At 46.9% G+C, this 27,581-nt stretch overlaps 1 protein-coding gene across 1 annotated transcript in view; it reads right to left on the bottom strand.

The window, feature by feature from the left end:
- Positions 1-27,581, bottom strand: part of DNAH9 (dynein axonemal heavy chain 9) — a 286,201-nt gene that overhangs the window by 29,862 nt on the left and 228,758 nt on the right. The window contains exons 54-61 of the mRNA XM_052657972.1: positions 27,329-27,451; positions 25,623-25,827; positions 23,818-23,982; positions 20,458-20,598; positions 17,907-18,077; positions 14,906-15,028; positions 6,620-6,813; positions 5,625-5,773 (exon numbers count right to left, since the gene is read on the bottom strand). Coding sequence (XP_052513932.1) covers positions 5,625-5,773; positions 6,620-6,813; positions 14,906-15,028; positions 17,907-18,077; positions 20,458-20,598; positions 23,818-23,982; positions 25,623-25,827; positions 27,329-27,451 — 1,271 coding nt within the window. The remainder of the gene's footprint in view (positions 1-5,624; positions 5,774-6,619; positions 6,814-14,905; positions 15,029-17,906; positions 18,078-20,457; positions 20,599-23,817; positions 23,983-25,622; positions 25,828-27,328; positions 27,452-27,581) is intronic.

The following is a 27,581-nucleotide window of genomic DNA, read 5'->3' as shown; positions in this document are numbered from 1 at the left end:
GGTAATAGGGGTGACTGGAAACAATGGGTGATTGCTTTTAGATGAACCAAAAGCAAGAACAGTGGTGCCAATAAGCAAGTGTGGCTCGTTCAGGAAGAAGGAGATGAGAAGAGAGAGGAGAGACTTCCCTGGCAGTCTGGTGGTTAAGACTTCGTGCTCCCACTGCAGAGGGCATGGGTTCCACCCCCAGTCAGGGAACTGAGACCTTGCACCGTGCACGGTGTGGCCAAAATAGGCAGAATGAAGAGACATGATGAGAAAAGAGAGAGAGGAGGGTAAAGCTAAACGAGTGTTAAAGGATTGATCTGTGAAGGCAAGAAGGAATGCGGTGCGAGTGAGTGGTGGCAGGTTCATGTTAAAACAGAGGCCAAAGAAAGTGGGTGGAATTTCCTCTTCCTCCTCCTCTACTGAGGATGGAAAATCCTGGAGGAGACACACGTGTCAGAAAAGCACAGATTCTTTTTTTTTAATTTATTTAATTCAACATTTTTATTTTATATTGGAGTATAGTTGGTTTACAATGTTGTGTCAGGTTCAGATTACAGCAAAGTGATTCAGTTATATATATATATATCTTTTATTTTTCAGATTCTTAGAAAAGCACACATTCTTAATCGAGTGTCAACAGATGAGCTTCGGAAGCTTAGAGAACTCCCAAGATCACACAGAGAATTTTGTTTGCCTGTGGGTTCATGCATTTTGGGAGAAGGGCTGGAGTGAGGGTAGGGAAAATAAAATCTCTCATCTGACTTTCAGGGTGTTAAAACCTAGCCCAATATTAAGAACTGCCATGGGGCTTCCCGGGTGGCTCAGTGGTAAAGAATCTACCTGCCGATACAGGAGACACGGGTTCAATCCCTGAGCTGGAAAGATCTCACATGCTGCAGGGACAGCTAAGCCCATGCGCCACAACTACGAGAGCTGTGCTCTAGAGCCTGGGGGCCACAACTACTGAAGCCCGCACCCCCTAGAGCCCATGGTCTGCAACAAGAGAAGCCGCCGCAATGAGACGCCCATGCACCACAGCTAGAGAGTAGCCCCTGCTTGCCACAACTAGAGAGAAGCAATGAAGACCCACCACAGCCACATAAATCAATAATAACTGCCATGATGAAACAAAGGGATAGAGGCATGGATCACACACTCAGAGGCAGGGAAGGATCCCAGGCTTTCTAAGAGGCTACATGGAGTAAAGCAGTGGATGGCCTGATGCACAGATTCTGCCCAAGCACAGATGGTGAGTTTCCTTTATAAGCAGGGGCCTGGCAGACACAGGGGAAAGTGTTTGAGTCAGTCATGTGGATTCCAAACCTGAGCACAGGAGTCCATCAGACAAAATGATTAGACCCAAGATGGGGAGCGCATGATGAACCCAGAGTGTATGTTCTAAATGGGTGCATGAGAAAACAAGTCCAGCCATCCAGAAAGTGGCACAGGTGCATAGGTAATCGCTAGCTGATGAGCGGCAATATTGCCTCTGCTAAGGAAATGTGCGTTAAGATTAAACCAAGGGCAGGGTTGAGATGATATATTCTGAGACAAATAACCAGTATGGTTCAGGGACGGGTCAGCTTGCCTGGAATGACAGAAAGCTTCAGTCTACATGATGAAATAGTTGGAGGTCACTTGGCAAAGAACAGGAGGAAATTGCTCATAAACAGGCTATATGAAAGCTTCCCAAAAGGAAGACATTGACTAAAAATGAGGAGGCTAGGTTGGTTAATATGAAAGGAATGAAACCTCCATGGGACAGGAGAATACAGAACTCTATTTAAAAAGACCTGAAAGTCAGGAACAACTTAGCAATGACAACAGGTCTTTTATGTGCATTCACTCGTTTGCTAATTCATTCGACTGACATTTACTGAGCCCCGCTCTGTGCTAGACTTTAAGGCACAGATACAATCCAAGGCCAGATGATGTGGTCCTTGATCTCCAGGGTCTTAGTGAGAAGTAGGTAGGCAAATGTACGTTACAATGATAAAAGAAAGATTTAATTAGAATTGTTTTGGGATTTCCTTGGTGGGCCAGTGGTTAAGAATCTACCTGCCAATGCAGGTGACTTGGGTTCGACCCCTGGTCCAGGAACTAAGAGCCTCCATGCTGCAGGGCAACTAAGCCTGTGCACCCTAGAGCCTGAGCTCGGCAACAAGAAAAGTCCACACTCCACAACTAGGGATAGCCCCTGCTCGCTGCCACTTGAGAAAGCCCGCACACAGCAATGAAGAGCCCGCATGCTGCCACAAAGGCGCAGCGCAGCCAAATACAGAGATAAATACAAAGTTAAAAGCACTGTATTACACGCTCTGAAGCAAATACATGTGTAAGGGCGACCCAGATGGTCTTGCAGGGAGAAGCTCAGGAGAAGATGATCCATGAAGGACGGGCAGGCACTGGACCAAAGAACTGGGGAGAAGCATTTCAGATAAAAGGGATGGATTGTGAAAATGCCCTGGGCTGGGAGAGCTCATGAGGTGATGGCCCTAAGAGAGCCCTGTGGCTGGAGTATTAGTGTGCATTTGGGGAAAGTTAAGATCTGAGGCTGAGGGCTTCCCTGGTGGCTCAGTGGTAAAGAATCCACCTGCCAATGCAGGAGATGTGGGTTCAATCCATGGGTTGGGAAGGTGCCCTGGAGAAGGAAATGGCAATCCACTTCAGTATTCTTGCCTGGGAAATCCCATGGACAGAGGAACCTGGTGGGCTACAGTCCATGGGTCAAAAGAAGAGTTGGACATGACTGAGCAATTAAACAACAACTAAAGATCCAAGGCTGGACAGAAAGACTGGGGCTTGCCGGTCACAGAGGCCATGTCAGCGGTGTTGGATCTTACCTTTAGAACAGTGGGGAGCCACTAGAGAGATTTTAGTAGAAGCGCATTATCATCAGATCTGAGATTTTGCAAGATGAGTCTGGCTGTGAGTGGCAAAAGATTGCAGGTGGAGGAGAAGAAGAGGGATGTTAATAGGCTCTCGGGATAGTCCAGGAGATAGTTTGGTGACTCAGACGAGGGAGGCACAATGAAACAACTAGATCCATCTGAAACACATTCAGGAGGTAGAATCAACAGGACTAAAGTGTGATGGGTGGGAGGAGGTGTCCAAGGTGACTGATTCTCAGGTTTCTAACATGAGCAACTTGGTGAATCATGGTGATATTTACAAAAAATGACAGAGCAAGATTTCCAGAGATAAAGAGAAGTATGACTCTCCCACGTGAAAAAAAGCAGGCTGAGTGCTGAACAGGTGAATGAAAAAGACCTGCACCTAACTCAGCACATGCAATGTCACAACACAAGGTAGAGAGATGATTTGAAACTTTCCAGGGAATAAGAACAGGCCACCAACAAAGAAACAAGGGCAGGGGACTTCCCTGTGGCCCAGTGGTTAAGACGCCCAGCTTCCAGTGCAGGAGATGAGGATTCAATCCCTGGTCAGGGAACTAAGATCCCACATGCCATGTGGCCAAAAATTAAATACTTAGAAAAGAAGAAACAAGGGAAGACTAACACCCTACTAGCACATGGTCTCACAGGAATAAAACTGACTTCCAGAGGACAATCGAGCACTGTGGACACATTCTGAGTAAAAAATCACTTTGGACCTAGCAGAACTCATCAAATGAGTATGCGGGCAAAACTGAAGTCTTTTTAGACACCCAAAGATTCAGAAATTTTAGTTCCATGATTTTTTCCATGACCTATGCCAGCAAAATTAGGATGAAGCCAGTTGATTGTCAGTAACGGGAGCTAAGTTCTTATTTTTCCATATCAGAGGATAAGTAGATACTGAAACTGATAAATTCAGAAAGAGTGATATAAATTACTAATAGGAAATAGAGGAGAAATTATTAGAAGGAATAAATTCAGAAATAGGCAAAAGCCCAGGGTCTGGGAAAGGACACTGGGAGTGGGGAGGGCTGGACTGAGAACTGTCGCTTTTCTAAGTACTTTGTTATCGGTATTTTAAAAACATGTTACTTGAACTTCTGGGAGATTATGAAAACATACATTAAATTAGTGAATAAGATGAGCCCCTCCCTTAAACAGGCATCTACTCTTTGGAGCCAGACACCGGGTGTACGGTATATACCCCTCTCATTGCTGTTGTCTAGTCTCTTAAGTCATGTCACACTCTCTTTGCGACTTCATAGACTGTAGCCCTCCAGGTTCTTCTGTCCATGGGATTTCCCAGGCAAGAACATTGGAATGGGTTGCCATTTCCTTCTCCAGGTAATCTTCCTGACCCAGGGGTTGAACCCACGTCTCCTACATTGGTAGGTGGATTCTTTACCGCTGAGCCACCAGGAAAGCCTATTCCTTTCATTACATACGGAGTAACAGGTTGCTTGTGGAGGTGTAGTACCTGGTTTGTATTCTTACCTATAAAGACTTGACTCTATAAAAATCCGTCGAGTCTTGATTTAACTTTGCAACATGTTGCAATTTTGTTAGTTTTATAATTTTGATTAGTCATTTATTTGCTCGCCCCTTCATTTACTTACTGAGTACCTATCATATGAAAAGCACTAGGAACTTGAATACTATGCTGAAAAGGACATTTATCCCCAGGGAGCTCTCATTCTCACATAAAGACACCATAGTCATTGCTGCTGCTGCTGCTAAGTCGCTTCAGTCGTGTCCAACTCTGTGCGACCCCATAGACGGCAGCCTACCAGGCTCTGCCGTCGCTAGGATTCTTCAGGCAAGAACACTGGAGTGGGTGACATACAGATAGAAGGGTGCTCTAAGAGTACATGGGAGGGATACCTAGCACCCTGGAAGTCAAGTAGGGCTTCCTGGAGGTGGTGACAGTGAAATGGGTATTTAAAGGACGAGTAAAAGGTAGCCTGGTGAAGGGGAGGTCAGGGGGAAACAGACTATTCAGGAGACTGGGATGGCTTCTGTGTTGAGTGAGAAAGAGGGCAGTAGGGAAATACAGGCAGAATAAGGAGCTCCCAAGGATGTCCATGTCCTAAATCCTGGAATTGGTGAATAGATGTGACTTTACCTGGCAAAAGAGACTCTACAGAGGTGATTAAAGACCTCCAGATGGGGAGATGACCCTGGGTTGTCTGAGTGGGCCTGATAGTAGGTGTCCCTTATGAGGGAATGGGGTAGACAGTAAGCCCCATTTGTGATTCCTGACCTCCAGAACTATAAAATAATAGTGTTCCCTCAAACCTCCAAGTTTGTGATCATTTGCTACAGAAGAAACAGGAAACGATGAATGGAAACTAGGCTGGAGAGACAGGGAGAGCCTGGAGTGTGAAGCTCCCTGTAAGTCAAGTTAAGGAGGTTGGACTTTATCGTGAAGGCAATAGGAGCTGTGAAAGGATTGTACCTGTATTTCAGAGTCACTGCTCCAACTACAGGCCGGGGAATGGCTGGCAGAGAGGGTGGTGAGACACAGTCTCCTCAGGAATCTGCTACCTTATATCCCAGAACAGTCCTCTGGCTGGTGGTGACCCTCTGGGGTCGGTTCAGCAATGACCCAGATGTCTGTATGCTTAGCAAATATCAAGCATTGTAAAATGAGCCTTGAATCAGGAAAACAGAAGCTGGCAGAGGCAGAGCGACAGTGCCTGGGGCCGCTGCAACCTTGGCTCCGTGGTGAGGTTTTCATACCTTGACTTTCCACATCCTTCAGTGGGTCCACCCCTGGAGACAGGATGAAGAACATGGGAGTGGCTGGTCCTGATTCTTCCAAAGAGGCTGCGAAGTCCAGTGCTCTTCCCACCACGTATTTGCTTCCTAACTTCTCCTCAATAAAATCTCTGCCAGGGGACAAAAAAAAAGGTCTATGTGTATACATCAGTCACAGAATGATAACATATGAGCAACAGAGGTCTGTGGAAGTGGAAAGATGCGCTCAGGCTCACGGCTTGGCAGTTACAGAGCTGGGAGCAACACCAACACTCCTTACTAAGTCGACACTCACAACCCACCTTGCTAGCTGTGCGCCTGCTCACCTAGATCAGGGCTCCTTCTGGATCCCCATCCACCCAGGCCACCGCTGACTCCTCTATGGAACCTAGATGTCCTGTTACATCACCACCGCCCATCAGAAGACTGCCAGGGGCAGCGTCTTCAGAAAGCAGCTAAACCCTCCACACGTTATACCCCTGAGCTCTTCCATGCCTGTGTGTGTATGTTTAGTTGCTCAGTTGTGTCTGACTCTTTGCAAGCCTGTAGCACGCCAGGCTTCCCTGTCCATGGGATTCTTTTTCAGGCAAGAATACTGGAGTGTATTGCCATTCCTTTCCACCAGGGCATCTTCCCAACCCCGGGATCGAAGCCGCATCTCCTGCACTAGCAGGAAGATTCTTTACCCCTGAGATGTCAATGAGCACCTCTTCCCAAATGGGTCACTTAGATTTTAAGGCAATACTGCAATATATTGTCAATACATGTGTGTTGACAATACATGTGTTAACAATACACATGTTTAAGAACACAGAGCAATGGGCCTCGGGGGATTCTGGACGTTGGTGCAAAGGCTTCGTCATGATAAACTCGTGGCTTTGGGCTCAGCCCTGCTGGCCTGGCCACACTCACTCTGCCTTTCCTGCTGCCCCTAGCCTCCTCGCCACCCCGGCCTCCCCGTGGCCACCCGTCCCTACCGCAGGGCATAGGTCATCCGGTCCGGCCGAAGGACTCTTATCATGCAGAGGCGCTGCAGAGCTGTCTTATTCTTCCACTCCTGGGGGAATTTTTCCTTCTCAGGACATTCTGATTCCACGAACTTCTTCCAGCTCTTGGCGGATCCCTCAATGTCCCGATCCAGATTACAGAATTCTTCCATTGATGAAAGTGCCTGAAAAAGGTCAGGGAACCTGGCTCTGGATGCAGTTTCTCCTGAAAGCTGTCATTTGCATCGTCGCTGGGGGTAGGGGAGTAGGATGGTCTTATAGACACAATTCTGCCTCATCTCTCCGCCTTTCCTGGAGTCTCGAATCTTCCCCCCAGCACACCAAGGAAGAGGAAGGATTTTGATCAACTCACCTCTATCAAAAGCCCCAGGGATATGTAAGGTTTAGCAAACAAAGCGTTTGGGAAGTGATCAGCAGTGGGACTGAGAGCACCTCCCCGGGGGGCACTGCCCAGGAAGAGGGACAAGAGGCTGCTGTGAGTTTTCCGGTCACAGCCCTGGTACTGAAGTCTCTGACGCCTCCCTTTCAATCCCATTCTCACGCTGCCAGCAACACCTGTCAATTCCATCCCTCAAAATGTCTCTAGGATCTAGGATCACTGACTTTGTGTTAATGCCAACTCTAAAATTTCCACATGTCTCTTGCTTTCCTAAGGATTAAGTCCAAGTACATGAATCAAATCTCTTCCTTTAGGGCTTCCCTCCAATCCATCCAGTTAGCCACCCAGCCCACGTCCTTTGCCCTCTGTCCACCCACATCTGACTTAACCCTGGAAACGTGCCAGGCGCTCTCCCAGCTTGATGCCTGGTTCACACTTCTGCATCGTGGGAGTGGTCCTCCCCTCCACAAATTCTAGTCCTTTCCTTTCCTGTGTTGGGCATAATTATTTATCCAGGTTCTACAAGTTGTTAAAGTATTAGTCACTCAGTCATGTCTGACTCTTTGAGACCCCATAGACAGAGGAGCCTGGTGGGTTACAGGCAAGAATACTGGAATGGGTTGCCATTCCCTTCTCCAGGGGATCTTCCTGACCCAGGGATTGAACCTGGGTCTCCTGCTTTGCAGGCAGATTCTTTACTGTCTGAGCCACTAGGGAAGCCTTTACAAATTGCTAACAAGTTGTTCAAGTCCAGTCCAAAATCAGCAACCCCACTCACATCCATCTTCTCTAACCTGGAACACACAGCCCTTCCACTCCCATCTGTGGGCCACTCAGAACTACTCACAGGGTCGATATATTTAATACAGACTGACTCATTTTATGGATGTGTGACTGCGGATCACTTTTAAGCCTTATCTCTCCCTCTTCCTCTTCTGTTCCACCAGGCAAGCTGGTAGGTAATCTGGGTGCTTCCTCCTTTGTGCTGAAGGGAAGTTGTATCATTCAAGCCTTTGCAGTTGTATCATGCAAGCCTTTGCCCCACTCCCCAACAGCCACAAAAAGCCGAAGACACCACCTTTCTCGGTTCTCTCAAGCCATTTTCACGCTACTTGGTAACTCCCCTACTCTGCCCAGAAAGTCTCATGTCAGCAACAAACTCTTTCATGCCTTCTGAGTATGCAAGAGGCATCGTCAGTCTGGACATGGGAGCTGCATTTTGGGTGGGGGCCCATCCTGTTTCTTCAGAGTGCCCAGGTGAACCTCACTGATGCAGTCACCTACCTGTAGCCTTTCCACATCACTCAACTCCGCCTGTGGGTTCCATCTCTCCAATGAGATGAAAAGCCTCACTGGGTCCAGGGCACCTACCACAGTGCCGTGAACTTTAAGGAACCCACACATTCTCATTATTTGAAATTCTTTGGTATTTCAAGAATACCATTCATTCTTTGGTATTTATGAGATGTCTGCTACATGCCAAGTACTTGGGAATACAAAGGCAAACCCCAAAATACACGTACCTTCAAGGCACTTACAATCCTAAGCTAAACAGAAAGAGATGAGGGAGGCTTTAGCAGGGATGTAGAATTCTGTTGAGCAAAGAGAGAGGTGGAGAGAAGGGAAGGGCGTTCCATGGGGAAGGATCCAGGGAGCCCACGTCTGAAGCAGGGAGGGTATGGCACATGGCAGAGGCCATGTGACTGCAGTGGAGGGGGTGACAGGCGACAAGGGGAAGGTCAGGCTGGAGAAGGACACACACACTCAAGCTGGGCTTGTCCAGGCTCTTCTCCTGAGTGGACGAACACATGTCCTGTCTAAACTGCCCCATCACCTGCGCTCTGTGGCTTCCCAACTTCATGCTGATCACTCAGAGCAGGGGGCGCACCTGTGGTGCTGAGACATGACCTGGACTGGAGTGGGGTGGCAGGGGAGAGGGGGTGTGGGGAGTGGAGGGGGAGGAAGGGGCGGTCTGGGGGATAGTGGGGGAGGGGGTGGTGTGGGGGATGGACGGGGGAGCAGGGAGTGGAGTGTATGATGGTGGTCGAGGCACCAGAATACAAGAGCTCTGGCCCCAGTGCCACCTCTTACGAGCCTCTCTTGACTCAGAGCCTGTTTTTAAACCTTGGGCTTCGATTTTCTCATTTGGAAAATGAGGTCATGTAATCATCGTTTGCCTAGCTCATGCTCTAATGTATATATGGGTGCTCAGAAGACTGTAAAGACCCTCTTTGTGCTTTTGGGGGGCTTCTACGTTATCAGATTGCGATTGCTGGTCTGTTTGTCTATGACTCCCACAAGATTGCGAGTTCCCTGTGGGCAAGAATATTCTGAGCCGTCTGTGTAGCCTCAGGCTTCACAGGCTGTCTGGCACTTAGGAAGCACTGCATTTAAAAAGTTGGACATCTGGGCGGCTGTTGGGAGGGCCCTTGGCAGGCTGAGCAAAGCTGCAGATGTGGTGCTTAGCTCTGTCTGTGCTGAGGACCAAACTTCCGTCCTCCTTCAGGCGGCCACTTTCCCCCTCTTCCCAGCTTGTGTCCTCATTAACCCTCCTGCAGGCCCATTACCCTCCTCTGGAGTCACCACAAAACTGAGGACATTACAGGGTGATCAGGGCTCCCAGCTGGCGTGGCTGGGTCTGAAGCTCTGGGTTGAACACAATTGCAATGTTTAATCTTCCAAATGAGGGAAAGGGATTTCTAGCCTTCTAATAAGCTAAATGGAAATGACTAATTAACCTAATTACATTGGACTGGGTACCAAAGTACAACTGTGCTAAACTGGCATCCGGAGAGGTGGGAGGGGCCTTTTCAGAGGCTTACAAAGCTGCGTAGCGCGGATGAGGTCTTCTGATGGAGACAAGAGCATGCCTGTTACCTGAAAGTTCAGCATTAGATGAGACCTTAAAACTGCTTACAGAAGTTACTAATAAAAGCAGTATTTGGTCACAGATTTCATTCATCACCTGTTTATTAGGCCTTCTGGGGAATCAAGGAAATGCATCTTCCTCATCAGATAGGATGCTTAAAAATTTTTTGTTTAATCATGTCCTATTCAATTCTACTTCTTTTGTTTCTTTGGGCTAAAATCCAACCGAACACTTAAAAAGAGCATCCGTCAGAGGCTGCACAGGGCATTGTGCGTCACCAGCCCGCGTCCTGCACTGGGCTGGATCTGGAAGGGGCTGGATGTGGCTCTGGTAACAAAACTTGGAGAGAGAAAGAGAAAGCTTCCCTCATTTGCAGAAGCCTTTGAACAGCCAGATGAGCTTAGCTCGCAAAACAAAACTGAAAAGCAAGGTGAAGAAAAGCAAAGCAGACCAGACAAAAGAGGAACGGGAGCAAACTGCACAGTGGCCTTTGGCTGCAGCGATGCTCTCGAATCACTTATTCTTTGTGACTTGGGCTGCAGAGGGCTTTGTGGGATTACAAAGAAAAAGGCAACTGGGCTGGACTCAGCTGGGCAACTCACAGGTCCTCAAAGGTTCTCCTTCGATGGACAATTCTATCGGGCACAACCCATGTCAACCACAGCATATACACACCTCGTTGTTGTTTAGTCACTAAGCCATGTCCAACTCTTGTGGTCCAGGGGATTGTAGCCTGCCAGGCTCCTCTGTCCATGGGATTTCCCAGGCAAGAATACTGGAGTGGGTCGGCATTTCCTTCTCTAGGGGATCTTTCCAACCCACGTATCCTGCATTGGCAGGTAGGTTCTTTACCACTGAGCCACCACAGAAGCCTGTATATACCTGAGAGCTGGGTAACTAATAATCATAATTGCAATAAGGTGAATTGTGTCCCCTAAAAAGATATGTTGGAAATCTAACCTCTCAGATTTGTGAATGTGACCTTATTTGGAAATAGGCTCTTTGAAGAGGTGATCCAGTAAAGATAAGGTCAGGAGGGTGTCCAATGTGACTGACGTTCTTATAAGAAGAGAAGAGATGCAAAGACACAGAGGGAAGATGGCCATGTAAGGCCCGTGGAGATGGAGGCAGAGACTGGAACGGTCCTGCCACAAACCAAGGAATGCCTGGGCCTCTCAGAAGCTGGAAGAGGCAAAAAAGGATGCTCTCCTTGAGCCTTTGGAGGGAGCATGACCTGTCAACGCCTTAATTTCAGATGTCTAGCCTCCAGAACTCTGGGGGAATAAACGTCTGTGTTTTTAAGCCACCCAGCTTATGGCGTTTTATTATGGGTGTTCTAGGAAACAAATACAATAACGATAATCAGCTTCCAGTTACTGAACATTTATGTGCGTCACATAACAGATAAGAAAATAAAGATAGCCTGTCAGAGGTCACAAGCTCAAACCTGAAACTGAACCCAGGAATGTCTGACTTCAGAGCCTGCTTCAACTGGTCTATCTCCATTATTGATCCAGTTCAGCAAATGAGTGTATTCAGAACTGCTCTCCAGAATTCATTTCCCATAAGGGCGTCAGACTCTGAGCCATTGTTCTCGAACTCCGTGACCTGTACTTCCAACAAGGACACCACTGGCTACGTGTGAATACTGAGCAAACAAAATGCGGCCAGTATGACTGAAGAAGAGGGTTTTTATTTGCTTTTAATTTTATTTATTTATTTAAAAAATTTTAATGCATTTATTCTTTTCTGGTATAGTGGATTTTTTCTGCATAGGATCTAGTTTGTTTTTTTGTTTTTTTTGTTTTTTACAAATTTAACACATTCTTTTTGTTCATTTTAATTATTTTAAAATTTAAATTTAGAAACTGGAACTTGCCTTAGTAGTTGGAGAACTTTTGAGTACATTTGAAATAACTTGGGTATATGAATCAACTGCTGTAACTCTAAATTTTATAAAATCTAAATTCAAGCCAAGTATTTCTGATGAAGATTTAGTATCTGAATTGAGATGTATTGTGAATGCAAAAAAATATACACTGGGATTCAGACTTACCTCAAAAAATGTAAAATATCTCATTCATAATTTTTGTAACAATTACATATTAAAAGGATAATATTTTGGTTGTACTGGGTTCAGGAAATATATTATTAAATTTATTTTTATTGATTTCATTTTACATTATTTTTTGCATTTTGCATTTTTGATGTGGCTACTAGAAAAATTTAAATGACACATGTGGCATGCTTTCTATTTCTTTTTCACAGCAGTACTCCAGGTTTTGTCTATTCATATGTGGCCTAGAAAAGCTGATTTTCCACACATATGCTTGACACATTATAATTATTCTTAGGCATTTTGTGACTTCGTGGTTTGGTTGCTGTTGTGAATGGAGTTCCCCTGTTTTCCTTCCCAACATAGACTTCCCCTTCTCACTTGCCAGATTGGACTCAGAATTTCAAATGAAGTTAATATATAAAAATCAAATCACACCTTTATTATTTAGATCAAGGATAAGAAAACCAAGGCCCATGGGGACAGTCTGGCCCACCAGCTGTGTTTGTAAATAAAGTTTTATTGGAACTCAGCCACTTCCATTTGCTTACTTATGGTGTATGACTTTGGCAGAGTTGAATAGTTGTGACACAGTGTGACCCTCAAAGCCTAGATATTTGCTGTATACCCCTCTGTAGGAAATGTTTGATGACTCTTGATTTAGACATACCTCTAAAGATGACTAAAAGAATAGCTGCAGACTCTGAGAAAAGTTAGAAAAACATTTTGGGCCACAGCAGCATTTCACAAGATGACTCCTTTGAAGAGGACAGCATGCATATAAATGATTATGTGCTGGGCTTTTGTTCTAAAGTAAATCAACTTGGATGGATCTCAAGGGAGTTGGGCTGAGTGATCAAGCCAGTCCCCAAAGGTTGCATACTGTATAATTCCATTTATATAACATCCTTGAGATGACAGAATTATACAAATGGAGAACAGATTAGTGGTTGCCAGGAATTAGGCTGGGGGAGGGAGGAAGTTGTTGTTTCTATAACAAGTGACCTACACACCAGTCGGAATTTTCTATATCTTGACTGTGGTGCTGATTACATGAATCTTCACGTGTAATAAAACTAAACACACACGTGCATGAAAACCAAGTGCAGTCAGAATAGAGTGGACTGTATCCATGTCAGCTTCCTGGATGTGACATCGTGCTGCAGAAGGGCTAGATGTGACTGCCGAGGGGATGCGGTGCAAAGAAGCTGTTTCACATAACTGCACGTGAATCATTGTCTCAAAACACTTCTAGTGAAAAAATATAAAGAGAGAGCCAGTCACATTGCTTCAGACTCAGGCCTCTTTGTGCTGTGAAACATGTGAGAGGGAGCAAACGTGGAAGGTCAGAGGGGCTTCCCTGGGGGTCCGATGGTCAAGACTTCACCTTCCAATGCTGGCAGTGTGGATGCAACCCTGCTGGGGGAGCTAAGATCCCATATGTCTAGTGGCCAAAAAACATAAAACAGAGGCAAGATTGTAACAAATTCAATAAAGGCTTTAAAAAAATGGCTCACATCAAAAAAAGAAATCTTTAAAAGTGAAAAACAAAACAAAAACAAAAAACGCAGGAAGGCCATAAATAGGATGCACTTTGTGCTGGTAGGTGCTGGTCCTCGCACAGCTCCAGTACCTCCTGCGGGGCTCCTCCAGGTGGGGACCCAACCGCCGCCCACCTGGAGAGAGTCTGGACTCTGGGGCTGATGTTCACCCAGTACATGCTTACCACTCAGCACTGCGCCAGCCCGTCTGAATGCAGGCATGGTCCCTACTGGACAGAGCTCATCGCTTGTGATCTTTTCAATGTTCATCAAATCCCAATGAAACTAAGCTGAATAACATGGAAGGGGAAAATAGGCTTTGCCGTCAGACAGACCAGAACTCGATTCTCGATTCTTGGGTTTGCTACTTATAAAATGAGTGACCTCAGTTTCTTTACATGTTAAATGAGAACAAACAGTACCTCTTGCCCAGGGAAACATGAAAATAACATAAGGGAAAACGTTTCTGCTGGGAAAGATTGAAGGCAAAAGGAGAAGCGGGTGGCAGAGGATGAGATGGTTGGATGGCATCACCAACTCAAAGGACATGAATCTGAGCAAACGTCAGGAGATAGTGAAGGACAGGGAGGCCTGGCGTGCCGCAGTTCATGGGGTCGCAAAGAGCTGGACACGACTTAGTGACTGAAAGGCAACAATAATGTGCTTCTAAGGTGCTCAGTAAACGTGAGCTGTTATTAACCACTAAAATCCCAGGCTGGAATGTGTCCCCTGCTTTGAGGCTGTTAGGACTCACGTGGAGATGGACAGCTGGCAGCACCCTGGTATTTGACCCCTCCATGGACACAGCATCTCCACAACAGCCTAGGTCTCACAGAGGAGGCTGAATTCTGTACCTCACAGAGGAGCTGGCCCTGAGCACTGGCAGGAGGAAAGCTGCTCAGCTGAGTCAAAGACACTTGCACGTTCCTTCTGTTCCCCGACATCCTAGAGGCAGAGCCCACGCACGAGCACGCACCTGCTCCTTCTCGGCAGAGCCCTTCCAGCAGGCCCGGGAAGGGGGAGCTCTGCCGTAGGGGTGCCGGCAAAGGGACCCACTGAAGTCTAACACAGCTCATGTTGTCGTTGTTTAGCCTCTAAGTCATGTCTGACTGCTTGCGATACCATGGGCTGTAGACTGCCAGGCTCCTCTGTCCATGGAATTTTCCAAGCGAGAACACTGGAGTAGGTTCCCATTTCCTTCTCTAGGGGATCTTCCCCACCCAGGGATCGAACCCATGTCTCCTACATTGACAGGCAGATTCTTTACCACTGAGCCACCGAGGAACCCCCAATACAGCTCAGGGTGAAACCCTCGAAGACAGCCCCACTGGTTTCCTAGGGATAAGCATCAGAACAGCAGTCCAGGAGAGGACAAGGTGGATTTTTTTTTTCCCGAGGGGCTGGTACCGACCTTGATGCCACCCCAGGCCTGATGGGAGAGGAACTCCACTGGACTGGTGAGTCCTGTCTGTGCTGGAGATCGAAGCAAGAAGTCCAGCTCGGCTGCACTCACTTCCTGGTTCATGAGGAGGATCTGCAACGTGGAAGGACAGCGTTCTTATTCATTTATTGGCTGCACTGGGTCTTAGTTGTGGCACATGGGATCTTTAGCTGCAGCATGTGGGACCTAGTTCCCTGGGCTCAGACGCTCAGTCACGTCTGACTCTTTGCCACTCCTCATGGACTGTAGCCCGCCAGGTTCCTCTGTGGATGGGATTTTCCAGGCAAGAGGACTGGAGTGGGTTGCCACTTCCTACTCTAGGGTCTAGTCCCCTGAGCAGGGATCAAACCTGTGTCCCCTGCATTGGGAGCCCAGAGTCTTAGTCAGTGGACCATCAGGGAAGTCGCAGCGCTGTGTTTTGTTACCTGGCGGCAGTCATGGGCCCTGGAGTCCCTTGGAGTTGCCACCGGTGTAACTCGTGCTACTTCTAATCTGAGAGTGCACTCCTCCGTTTTGGTTGTTGAAATCGGGTGGAGGGGAAGAAAGTCTTTATCTGTGCTGATCACCTCTGGGTGCATCTGACTTCACCCCAAATACCAGTGGGGCTAAAGCGCACACAGTGAATGACTGTATGTCTCGGTAAGCAGGGAATTGATGGATCAGTCCTAAATGCCATGAAATACATTCCTGCACCCTCACAGAGAAGACGACACGGACACATGGCACGATTTGCGGAAAGAGTCAAAGCAACGGATCAATGTAGGCAAAGCAGCAGTGCATGTGTGAACGAGTAATGCTGATAGGGGACTTCCCCGGTGGTCCAGTGGTTAAGAAGCCACCTTCCGATGCAGGGGACGTGGGTTCCGTCCCATCCCTGGTCAGGGAACTAGGATCCCACATGCTTCCAGGCAACTAGACAGAAGCTCACATGCCACAGCTGGAGAGCCCATGCAGAGTAATGAAGGGTCCTGCATGCCACAGCTAAGGCATGACGCAGCCAAAAATAAATTAAAAAAATACTGCTAAGGGGGACCCAACAGGGGAGTGGCTGGGAAGCAGGGTAGGGAGATGCATTTGACTGAACTTTCTGTAAGTGGTTTTGAATTGGGTTTTGGAGAAGCTGAGCATGAGATTTAGACAGGCTTCCCAGGGAGGGGGCAGTGGAAACTGCAGAAGCTTGGGAGGGAATCAGTGCTGTGTGTGCAGGGAGGGCAAAGCATTTGACTGGGTTAGAACTAACAGCTCATGCTGAGAGGCGCTCAGGAGATTGTTCTTCCCCCTTCAAATGGTGTTCTCTGCTGAGAAGATACAGATGGGAATACTCACAGAGAAAAAATAATTTGATTAGTTCGAGGAAATGTCTTTAAGGAAAAACTGGGCTAGAAATCACAGATGAGGTGAAGCAGCCCTTGTAAAACGAGGTTGAAATATTTATGAGGGGAGTAGAGTGAAAGCCAGAAGCAGAAGCTCCTTGGGCTTTGGGGGAAATGATCGGCAGGAGGAAAATTGGTCTGGGCTGGGGCTCAAGTTCCCTCTGAGGTGGCCAAGCTGTTATCCGGCCGGGGAGGGGAACACACAGGGGAACAGGGACAAGCCATGCTAATGCTCCTCTGTGGATGCAGACTTCAGAATGAGTCTGAGCAGAAGTGATTTTAGAATAGCTGACTTTCAGAACTGGTAGAGTCCTACAGGATAATCTGGTCTGTGCTTCTAATTTATAATCAGGAGAAATCCCAGTTCTAAAATGGTTAGAGAGTTGGGTGCATGCATGCATGCATGCTCGCTCAGTCATGTCTGACTCTTTGCAAACCCATGCACAGTAGTCTGTCAGGCTCTTCTGTCCATGGGATTTTCCAGGCAAGAATACTGCAGTGGATTGCCATTTCCTCCTCCAGAGGGTCTTCCCAACCAGGGGTCGAACCTGTGTCTCTTGAAGTTCTTGCAGGTAGATTCTTTTTACCACTGAGCCTCCCAGAAAGTCCGTAGAGAGTTAGGTTTAAGGAAATCAATTTCCATGGTTTTTTGATGTTGAGAATAAGCAGAATGCAATGGTTTCTTATTAACCCTGGAAGCCCTGATGCTTCTGAGCCCTTGAGAACCAGAGGTCTTCAGGACTTTTCTAAGACCAAGGTTGCAGCTATAGAAGGACATTTGCAGTTTCTGATTCTGGGGGAAGGTTTGGACATTAAACTTGCAACCTTGTGCTGTGTGCTAGGTCACTTCACTTGTGCCCGACTCTTTGCGGACCCCTGGACTGTAACCTGTCAGGCTTCTCTGTCCATGGGATTCTTCAGTCAAGAATACTGGAGTGGGTTGTCATTTCCTCCTCCAGGGGATCTTCCTGACCCAGGGATTGAACCAGCTTTTCCTATGGTTCCTGCATTGGCAGGTGGATTCTTTTCTGCTAGTGCTACCCGCAGCCTTGAAGGTACATAAATAATGAGGGATACTTTAAGTTCTTACTTCCTCTCAGGAAGTATCCAGTCTTTGGTATGGCCGTCCAGTTTCATCCTCAGGGCTAGTTTGGATAGATTGGCAGTGGCTGCTGGAGGGCCCTGTGGAGGAGGATCTTCCTCATCTAGCATCACCACGAAAAAGTATAACGGTTGATTAAGCATGTCTGCCGTGAGTGGGACAATGGTGTGGATGGCCTGCATGCACCATGCTGGATTTTCTTGTCTGATGCCTCTGCTTAGAGCTCAATAATCTTCACAAACTATGGGAACTGATGTTAAAAAAAAGCAAAAGTTTCTTTGGTATTCAATGGTAAGACTCCAAGCTCCCAGTGCAGGGGGCTCTGGTTCAATCCCTAGTCAGGCAACTAGATCCCACATGCTGCAACTAAGACCTGGCACAGCTAAATAAATAGATGAATATTACATTTTTTTTTAAAGAAATAAGTTTCTTTATATCTGCCGGTTGGGCAAATAAATTGACTTGTTTTCTGGAAATGTCTTCAATCCTCTTTTACCTGGAAGGTGAGCTGGGCAAGGTAGGTCAGCTTATCACACTCGAAGAGCCCCCGGACGGTGTACTGGCACACAGAGAAGGTGATGCTGTCTATCAGGTTGGCCACCCGTTCCTTGAGCTTCTCATCAGGAGCCGCCTTTTCCACGGCCTTCTGGAAGACAATGCTGAAGGCCTGGGGGCAGGAGATAGGACACTGGTAGCTTACACGGCTCTCTGTATGTAACTAGTGGCCTTACCTCTGGTGAGTATTATAATTCACCAATCACAGAAATGTCTTCCCAGCATAACCTGCCAAGGAGGGCCAGTGGCAACAGGAAAACTCCTGACTTAGTTGCTCGTATAAATTACTATGTTGTCACAAAGAGGGCCAAGCTATGCAGCATACTGTTTAGGTCCAGTGACCAAAATAAATTAAATCTAATAAGTTTTGTTGGAAACTGGACACAATGAACAGTAACCAGTTTGGGTGATTCTACCTTTAGATTATGAAATTCTCGATGGTAGAATCAACATCTTGTACAACTTTGCTCTCTAAAAGAGACTTGTATACATAATAGGTACTCAGAATATTTTTAATTAATTACTTTTCCTTTTGGTAATGATCAGAGTATCAGCTGTTCTTGGTTTTTCTTTCTAGTAATTCCACATCATTTGATGAGTCCTCTTACATGTGCTTTTTTCTTATGTATACTTTCTGCAAACGTGAGAGCATAGCCTGCTTTGGTTACATCTTCCAAATTGTACATGATGGGTATAATATGAATCCATTTTCATACTGATCATATGAATCAATTTTCCATCATTTTAAACTTAGATATCGGAGAAGGCAATGGCACCCCGCTCCAGTACTCCTGCCTGGGAAATCCCATGGGCGGAGGAGCCTGGTAGGCTGCAGTCCATGGGGTCGCTACGAGTCGGACATGACTGAGTGACTTCACTTTCACGCACTGGAGAAGGAAATGGCAACCCACTCCAGTGTTCTTGCCTGGAGAACCCCAGGGATGGGGGAGCCTGGTGGGCTGCCATCTATGGGGTCACCCAGAGTCGGACACGACTGAAGCAACTTAGCAGCAGCAAACTTAGATATAGACTACTTATAAAAATTGATAATAGGAATGAATGTCTCATTAAAGAATGAATAAAGAAAATAATCATTAAAGAAAACAAAGGTCAAGGATGAATCTTTAAAGAAAATGAAAATTAAGATATTATTGGGTCTTTACAATTTTGGGCTAGGCAGATTTCCAGTTTTCTTGCTTGTTTTTTTTTCTGGGACACATATTTTCATGGGCTTCATCTAATTTCCCTTTTTCAGGAAGAGTCACTGCAGTAGATTTCAACTACTCTCAAAACTAGGAAGGTGATTCCATAGTTACTAGGCTTATCACATTAACTTTTATACTGTTTTTTAAATCCCTTATATTTCTTTCACATGGGGCTTTGACCTGAATATAATGTCAAGTATTGGATTTCTTTTAAAAACATACAATATTACAGAGACTCTGAGCTGAGGGGAGGGAATAGGGGCAGGATGAAATGCCATTTCCAGCCTAGTGAGTCCCAGGCGTGGAAGCCTTCTTCCTTCTCAGTGGCTCAGCTTCATCCCCACACCCTGGCCTCCAGGGGGCAGCTGGATGAGGTGTGCGCCCTGAAGGTGAGTGTCCTCTCTGTTGGATTAAACCAGAGAAGTTGTTCAGAGCCCCCTACAGACTCTGCAGCTATGGTCTTTTGAGAACTCCTTATGGGAGGAAGATATACTTTCATAGATGTACTTAAAATTTATAGGTCTTTATTATTTCATGAGTAAGATAAGCTTAGTTAGCACTTACAACTGCTAACATCTTTGATTTTAGAAATATATCAGCAACCACAAAGCAGTAGCTTTGAGGATATTAGGTAATTGTGTGTGTCCGCTCAGTTGTATCTGACTCTTTGCGAACACCCTGGACTGTAGCCCACCAGGCTTCTCTGTCCATGGGATTCTCCAAGTAAGAATACTACAAGGGGTTGCCATGCCCTCCTCCAGGGGATCTTCCTGGCCCAGGGATTGAACCCACATCTCTTGTGTCTCTGGCACAAGCAGGTGGATTCTTTACCACTGCACCACCTGGGAAGCCCATTAGGGTAACAGGGACACTAATTTAAAGTTTGACTATTAGTATGGCCTGCTTTGGTTTTAACAGATACAAGTGAGGTGCACATTTGATCAGCCCTATTAGCTGTGAAGCTCTCTGGGGCAAGGCTCCCTGCCGATGTTTCCTCTTCCACACGGTCAGGAAGCAGAGTGCTGGCTGGATCGTAAGTACTCGCTGAGCGAACGAGGCTGGGACCTGCCATGGCCTCTCCCTCTGTTTCAGCCAGATAACCAATGAGTCATGAAAGACCCAATTAGAGAGACGAGGCTCGTAATGGCAAGTCGCTGCTCTCCTGGATCTGGTCTGAGAGACTTGCCACGGCTAATGAAGCCCACGGACAAGCCCTTGTGCAGAGCCGCACGGGGCATGTTACGCTGCTGTGCTATGGCTATGTAGAGGGCTCCGGGGCTAAGTCACCTTGAGAGAAAACTGGTACATGGGGTGGATCCTGCCGAGGTCGCTCATGATGAAGTAGAGCAGAGAGGCCCGGGCGGCGGCCGGCCGGTAGTGCTCCCGGGCCTCATTGATTCTCACCTCGGTCACCTTGGCCTCCTGCACCTGTTAGAAAAATCAAGAGCGGTCCATTGTTCGAACCAGCCAGGGCTCCCTGAGAATCACCGTGGCCGCTCTGTGTCAGCACCCTGTGTCTGTGGGTGGGCTGGGTGGATGCGGATGAGGGGAACAAGGGAGGGCAGGAAGCTGCTGTGATTTCCTTAACCGAGCTCGAGTGAGGAAGAGAGGACACACTCCTAGTGCTTCTAAGGTGAGCGTGTCAGCCCCTCCAGCTGGGGACACGTGGGAGATGAACACACAGATACACACACATCCACACACATCAGTGCATCTAACGTGAAACGTAAGCCAGGCAGGAGGACTCCAGTAAAAGCAGCATAATCGAATTTTCTGTTTTCTTTGTTACACAGACAGCTGTTCTGAATTGATCAGTTAATTAATTAATCCTTGGCTGCGCTGGGTCTTAGCTGCTTTCTCTAGCTGTGGCGAATGGAGGCTTCTGTCTAGCTGTGGTTCGGGGACTTCTCACTGCGGGTCTTCTCTTACTGCAGAGCACAGGCGCCAGGACCAGGATGGAACCTGTGTCCCCTGTGTTGCAAGGCAGATTCTCAGCCACTGGACCATCACAGACGTCCATTGTTTTCTGTGCTCCGTAATTTTATGAACGTGTAAATTCACAGAGAAGATCTCTTTCAATGGAAAGGTCTATTTTCAGAAAATTTCTTATCAGAGGTAAAAATAAGAAGGGACCTAAACATCACAGAGGGATTCTGTAAGAATATCCTATTAAATATAACCTCAGTACAACCTGCCTTATACTTCAGGACAGAGTGAAACTGCTGATGATTCATGCAAAGCCCACAGGAAAAACAAACCCTACTGAAGATGAGCTCACAATAAACAGCTACAAAGTTCAAGAGGAAGTGTTACCTATAGGGATAATTAGAAGACCTCCCTCTCAAAATCCGCAGAAGCATTAGCATCCCAAGAGCTGAAGACGATTGATCTATCATTAACTAGGGCTTCTCTCGTGGCTCAGACGGTAAAGAATTGGCCTGCAAAGTGGGAGATGCGAGTTCAATACCCGGGTCTGGAAGATCCCCCGGAGAAGGACATGGCAACCTCCTCCAGTATTCTTACCTGGAGAATCCCATGGACAGAGGAGCCTGGTGGGCTACAGTCCCTGGGGTCACAAACAGTTGGACATGACTGAGTGACTACCTACCTACCTCATTAACTAATTCTGTTTAAAAGCAGTAGAGATAAAAGAAAGTATAAAATCAGGACATTATAAAAAAGAACAGACATTATCTGAAAAAGAACTAAATAGAACTTCCAAACACAAGAATACAGCTATTTAAATAGGAAACTCAGTACACTGGTTAAATAATGAACTTGAGTTGAAAAAGAATAAGCAAACTATCAAAAAATCTGAGGAAACTGTTTAAAAAGCAGCTCAGAGAGAAAGAAAGTTGGAAAATATGTAAAAGAAGTTCTTAGACCTGGCAGATAAAATAAAAAGATTCAAAGTGTATTTAACAGAAATAAGTAGAGAACAGACAGAATAGGGGGAAGCAATGTTTGAGCTATAATGGTTAGGAATTTTCCAAAATTGATTAAAGACCAGAGGTTTTACTTTGAAGAAGCAGTCAATGTCAAAGAAAGCTTACTATCCACAGACCCTTGAACAAGTAATTATTTTCTTTGATTAGAAGAAAATTGAATCCAAAAGAAGTAAGTGAGATGCAAGAATTTCTTAAATGTACAGTCAATTTAAATAACAAAGACTATAAAAAACATGACCAGTTTGGAAGTAGCAGATGAAAGCAAGGTAGAAGCAAAATGCTATAAAACAATAATGGAAGATGGAAAAAAATAATCAAAGTTTCTAATATCCTTATAATGTTTTGAAAGAGGCTAGATATAGTGCTTAATTTTAGACTTTGTTAAGTCAATATATATATTGTTAAGTCACATGTGAAATGAAATACATTTTTCATATATTGATGAAAAATTAAGATTAATCAATAAAATAAACAGTAAATAACTTTAAAACTAGCAATGGATAAAAGAGGAAGATAAAGAAAAATCAAGAAAGGAGAAAAAATAAACAAAAGGATTGTTAATAGAAAGTATAAATCAAGGTAGTAGAAAGAAATCCAATTGTATCAGTAATGTTTAAAAATGTAAAACTTGGTTAAACCAGTAGTTAAAAGTCAAAGATTCTCAAAAGAGAGTGGAACTGAATAGAAATCACATAGTTGCTCAGATTGGTGTTTTCACTGACTCATATTTTTCATGTCACCTGGGTCCTTCATGCTGTCCATTAACCTGTGTCCCTTTCATTCCCACCTCCTCCAACAGCTATTGAAAACCTTCACTCCTCTCCCCAGGCCTCCTATCTCAATACCACACCCTCACTCTCAGCAGAGGAGCTTGACTCATGCTTTCACAGACTGTATAGAGACTGTTGGGCTTCCCTGGTGACTCAGATGGTAAAGAATATTTGCCTGCAATGCAGGAGACCTGGGTTCGATCCCTGGGTTGGGAAGATGCCCTGCAGAAGGGAATGGCTAGCCACTCCAGTATTCTTGCCTGGGAAATCTCATGGACAGAGGAGCCTGGCGGGCTGCAGTCCTTGGTGTCACAAAGAGTTGGACACGACTGAGGGATTACCACATACACACACACACACATAGAGACCATCAGGAAGGGTTTCCTTAATTGCCACTTTCCTTTCCACGCCCTTAAAGGAAGGAAACATATGCTAAGTAATTTTGCAGGATGATAATTAAAAAAAATTTTTTTTGAGAGCTCAGTTTACTGGGACATCACTAAAATTTTCTCATTGAAATCAGACTTGTGAGATTTTTGCAGGTTGTGGGTTTTCTGGGGGTGCAGCCATGTACTTGTGTACCAGCGTGATTCCTTAGCTTCAGGGCAACTCCATGGACTCACTAAAGTATTCAGTTTGAGCAACCATTTCCTGCACAGAACACAAGCCCCTGCACAGATCTAAGTGCCGGTCAAACGTTTGCAGAGTAGAGTTGTCAACAGCATTTTATAGGGGGTGAGGACTCTGTCATGCAGGCGGTGAGGTGGTTATTTCAGGAATCCTGCCGAGCTCAACTTTCCAGGAGAAACACGGGAAGATGGATCAGCCATCTCCTACTCTGACATTTGTCCCTGGACGGTGGACTCAGGGACCAGGAGGAGGGCCTCTGCCCGCCCCCACCCACCCCAGCCCAGGCTGCCAGGTCTTACCTTTTTCTCAACTTCCGCGGCAGTCTGCTTGGTGATCTCAAGGTTCTCCACCAGAGCCGTTTCTCCCAGGAAGTTCCCAGAGGCCGAGGAGAGGCGAGAGAGCAGGTTGTCTTCCAATGTTTTGAGGGTGATTTTGAACCCATTCTGCTGCTTTGTGAGCTCTGACTGCAGTATCACATAAGGGAGAGTCAGGTATAGGAGCCCAGAGCATCCTGTTCTCAGGTAGGTCTGAACAGACAGAGGGTTTTGGGGCCAGAGGCCCTGCCCTTAGCAAAATGGAGGTGGAACAGAGGAGTGCTCAGGACCACGAGCACGTCAGATCAGCTGAGGACCTGAACCCCAACTGCAGCAGTCACTAATCAAGTGATCTTGGGCTGAATTCCCCTTTCACAGTAGCCTTAGCTGGGTTAAACCTGGCCCTACACATAGCAGTGCTGTGCAAGGCTTAGCAGAATGCTGGGACAGGGTCTAGTCATTAAATGGAAGTTATCTGAGGGAATAGCTAGAAGATGGGGTCAAGTTTTACTTCTCTGTCATAACTCTGCTGTCCTCAAAAGGAATAGCTCTCCTTTGTGAAAAGTAAATGTTGGTTGCTCAGTCATGTCCGACTCTTGGTGACCCAATGGACTGTAGCCCGCCAGGCTCCTCTGTTCATGGGATTCTCCAGGCAAGAATCCTGGAGTGGGCTGCCATTGCTTTCTCTAAGGGATCTTTCTGACCCAGGGATCGAACCTGGGTTCTCTGCATTGCAGGCAGATTCTTTACTGTCTGAGCCACCAAGGAAGCCCTAATCAGTTATACTTCAATGCAAAGTAAAAAGCTTAAAGAAAAACCACGTGCCTCAATCTGGCCTTATAACCAGGATTCACTCTTGACTCTTCTGGGAGTGCTCCATGCCAAAGGCTTATGCCACCTGCTTATAGAATATTTTTCTGAACTTCCCGATTTAAATCAGCTCCCTGGCTCTCTAATATTCCCCTGCTATTACAATCCAATCATAACTAAGGAGATAGGAAAAAGGACACTACTCGCTCCACACAAAATTGTGTTCCCTCCCAATTCATATGTTGAAGCCCCTCCCCCCCCCCACACCTCCACACGACTGTATTGGAGATGGGGGTAATTAGATAAGGAGGTAATTAAGGTTAAATGAAATCATGAGGATGGGGTCTCTCTGGTGGGATCATTGCCCTTATAAGCAGAGACACCAGACAGCTTGCTCTCTGTGTGGATGCAAGGAAGAGGTCTGTGAATGCACAGTGAGACGGCAGCCACCTACAAGCCAGGAAGAGAGGTACTGCCAGAAACTGGACTCTGAACTCTGTCTTCCAGCTTCCAGACTGCGACAAAATAAGTATCTGTTGTCCCAGCCACTCAGCCTCTGGTATTTTGTGATGGCAGCTCAAGCTAAGATGTTCCCTAACACGGTTGAATCTACTTCTATTGCCCCTGCAGGAATGAATCCCATTCAGTTCTGGACATAGACACATGAACACTTGTGATGAGCGGTCCAAAAGTGTCTTGGACGGGACTGCAGTTTCTCCCAGCTGCCTTCTGCTTCCTGGTCTTCAGCCTGTTCTACCTTCTGCTTCCCAAGGGATGTTCCAGGGAACTGGTGTTGTTTCAGGAACATGATGTTGTTCTAGGAACGTGGTGTTGGTGCCCCTCTGAGCTCCAGAGGAACCACACGGCCCCACTTCTGAAGGAACACCCCCCACCCCCACATGCAGAGGAGGGTGCACGGCAGGGTCGGGTGGCAGAGCGCCTCCCTCCTCCCTCCCTTGCTGGGTGGGCACCTCATGTACCTTCAGCTGCTCCAGACCGGGTCTCTCCATGCTGACCACCGCAGCCAGCAGCTGGTCCTCCAGGCCTTCCCTGGTCACAGTGAAACTGATCAGGGTGGCCTGAGCTTGCAGCTCCGGTTGGTAGTGAGGGTTGGCCAGCTTGGTGTGAAGGATGAGCCGGAACCTGGGGTTATACTCACATTCTTTGTCTCCGATTTTAATGAACCTGGAACAAAGAGGCTCGTGTGACGGTGGGTGCCTTCCTGGGAGCTTTGGTCAGGGACAGAATCCTGCGTGGGAGTTTTGGCAAGGTCGTAGCAAACGATATCGCCATTCAGATGGACGGGCATGTCTAGATTGAGCTTTCACGCAGGGAACAGGGTGGAGGCTCACATACCTTCTCCCACGGCCATCATGTTTATTTTTTCGGGTAAGGCTGGAGGGAGAGCTATCCACTTAGTGGTGCATGTACGTGGGAGCGCATTATAAAATGTTTCCAGCAGATGGCAGTAAAGCACTTGCAGGAAGGGGCACCTTCTTAAGAGTTTGCCCAAAGGTGACTACGGGCTAGCAGTAAAGCTTACATTGTCTCGTGATTGGTGGAACATTACTTCTATGGGAGAAAATGCTGAAATAAGTAATTAAGTGCCTGCTAAGGACATGCAAGGGTGCTTCCCTGGTGGCTCTGTGGTAAAGAATCTGCCTGCTAATGCAGGAGACGTGGGTCTGGAAGATCCCCTGGAGAAGGAAATGGCAACCCATTCCAGTATTCTTGCCTGGGAAATTCCAGGGACAGAGGAGCCTGACAGGTTACAGCCCACGGGGTTGCAAAGAGTAGGACGTGATTTAGTGACTAAACAAGGACAGGCAAAGGCGGCTTAAGGTAGGAGCAGTGGGTCCGACCAGTCCTTCCTGATAACTCCCACCCCCTCTCCTATGTGCCTGAAGCCCTTCCCTGTCTCCCTCTTCCTCCCCCTTCTCCTAGACCCTTGCTAAGCCCTGATCAACTACTGGCACCCAGAGCAACAGGCAGTCGTCGAATTGACAAAGACGTGAGTTCTCAGAACTCAGACAGCTGGCTTAGGTGAAATCCTTGTGGTTAAAATTCAGCCTGGGGCTTCCCTGGTGGCTCAGTGGTAAAGAATCAGCCTGCCAACGCAGGAGACATGGGTTTAATCACTGATCCAGGAAGATCCCACATGCCGTGGAGCAACTGAGCCTGTGAGCCACAGCTACTGAGCCTGTGCTCTTGAGCCCAGGAGCTGCGACCACTGAAGCCTGCAAGCCCTGGAGCCCGTGTTCTACAGCAAGAGAAGCCACTGCAGTGAGAAGCCTGCACAAGCAGAGAGGAGCCCCCGTTCGCTTCAGCTGGAGAAAGCTCAAGCAGCAAGCAAGACCCAGCACAGCCAAAATATAAAGATAAATAAATAAATGTATATATAGAAAAGGGTCAGCCTGCTTTTCCATCACGTTCCCTCAAGTTCCTCCAGAGGAGTGTGCTGTGGTTGTCAGGAAGCAGGCCAGTGAGTTGGCTGATGGAAGCTCCTCAGGAAACTTTCTCTAGGACAGGAGGGTAGTTAGGTGTTCCTCTTTTGGAAGAATGAGGAGGTGCTTCGGGAGAACTAGCTAGCTGGGAGAGGAGGCTCTAGGGAGAGCAGGTCTGTGCATGGTTCTACAGGGGCCATGGACCAGCCCCTTGGAAGGCCCGCAGGACAGCTGGGTCTCACCGTCCTTTCTTGATGACTTCTCTCCCCAGCAGGGGTCCTAGCACAGGATCGATGGACTCTTCCAGATTTTCAATCAGCACCATGTCCCCGGCTTCCACAGCACGCTCTACCGTCTGAAGGTAGCTGAGGAGAGAGTTGGGCAGGTGAGAGTGTGGCAAGCTGTGGATTTGAGGCAGTTTAACAAGGCGGCTGTGGCCTCTGGAACACAGGGGTCATCTTGGAGGCACAGCTCTCTGGGATGACTCCAGGGGCA

This window comes from Budorcas taxicolor, chromosome 19 (assembly GCF_023091745.1).
Source record: "Budorcas taxicolor isolate Tak-1 chromosome 19, Takin1.1, whole genome shotgun sequence".
Lineage (NCBI taxonomy): Eukaryota > Metazoa > Chordata > Mammalia > Artiodactyla > Bovidae > Budorcas > Budorcas taxicolor.
Note: the sequence above shows the minus strand (reverse complement) of the source record. Positions and strands in the feature narration are given on the sequence as shown.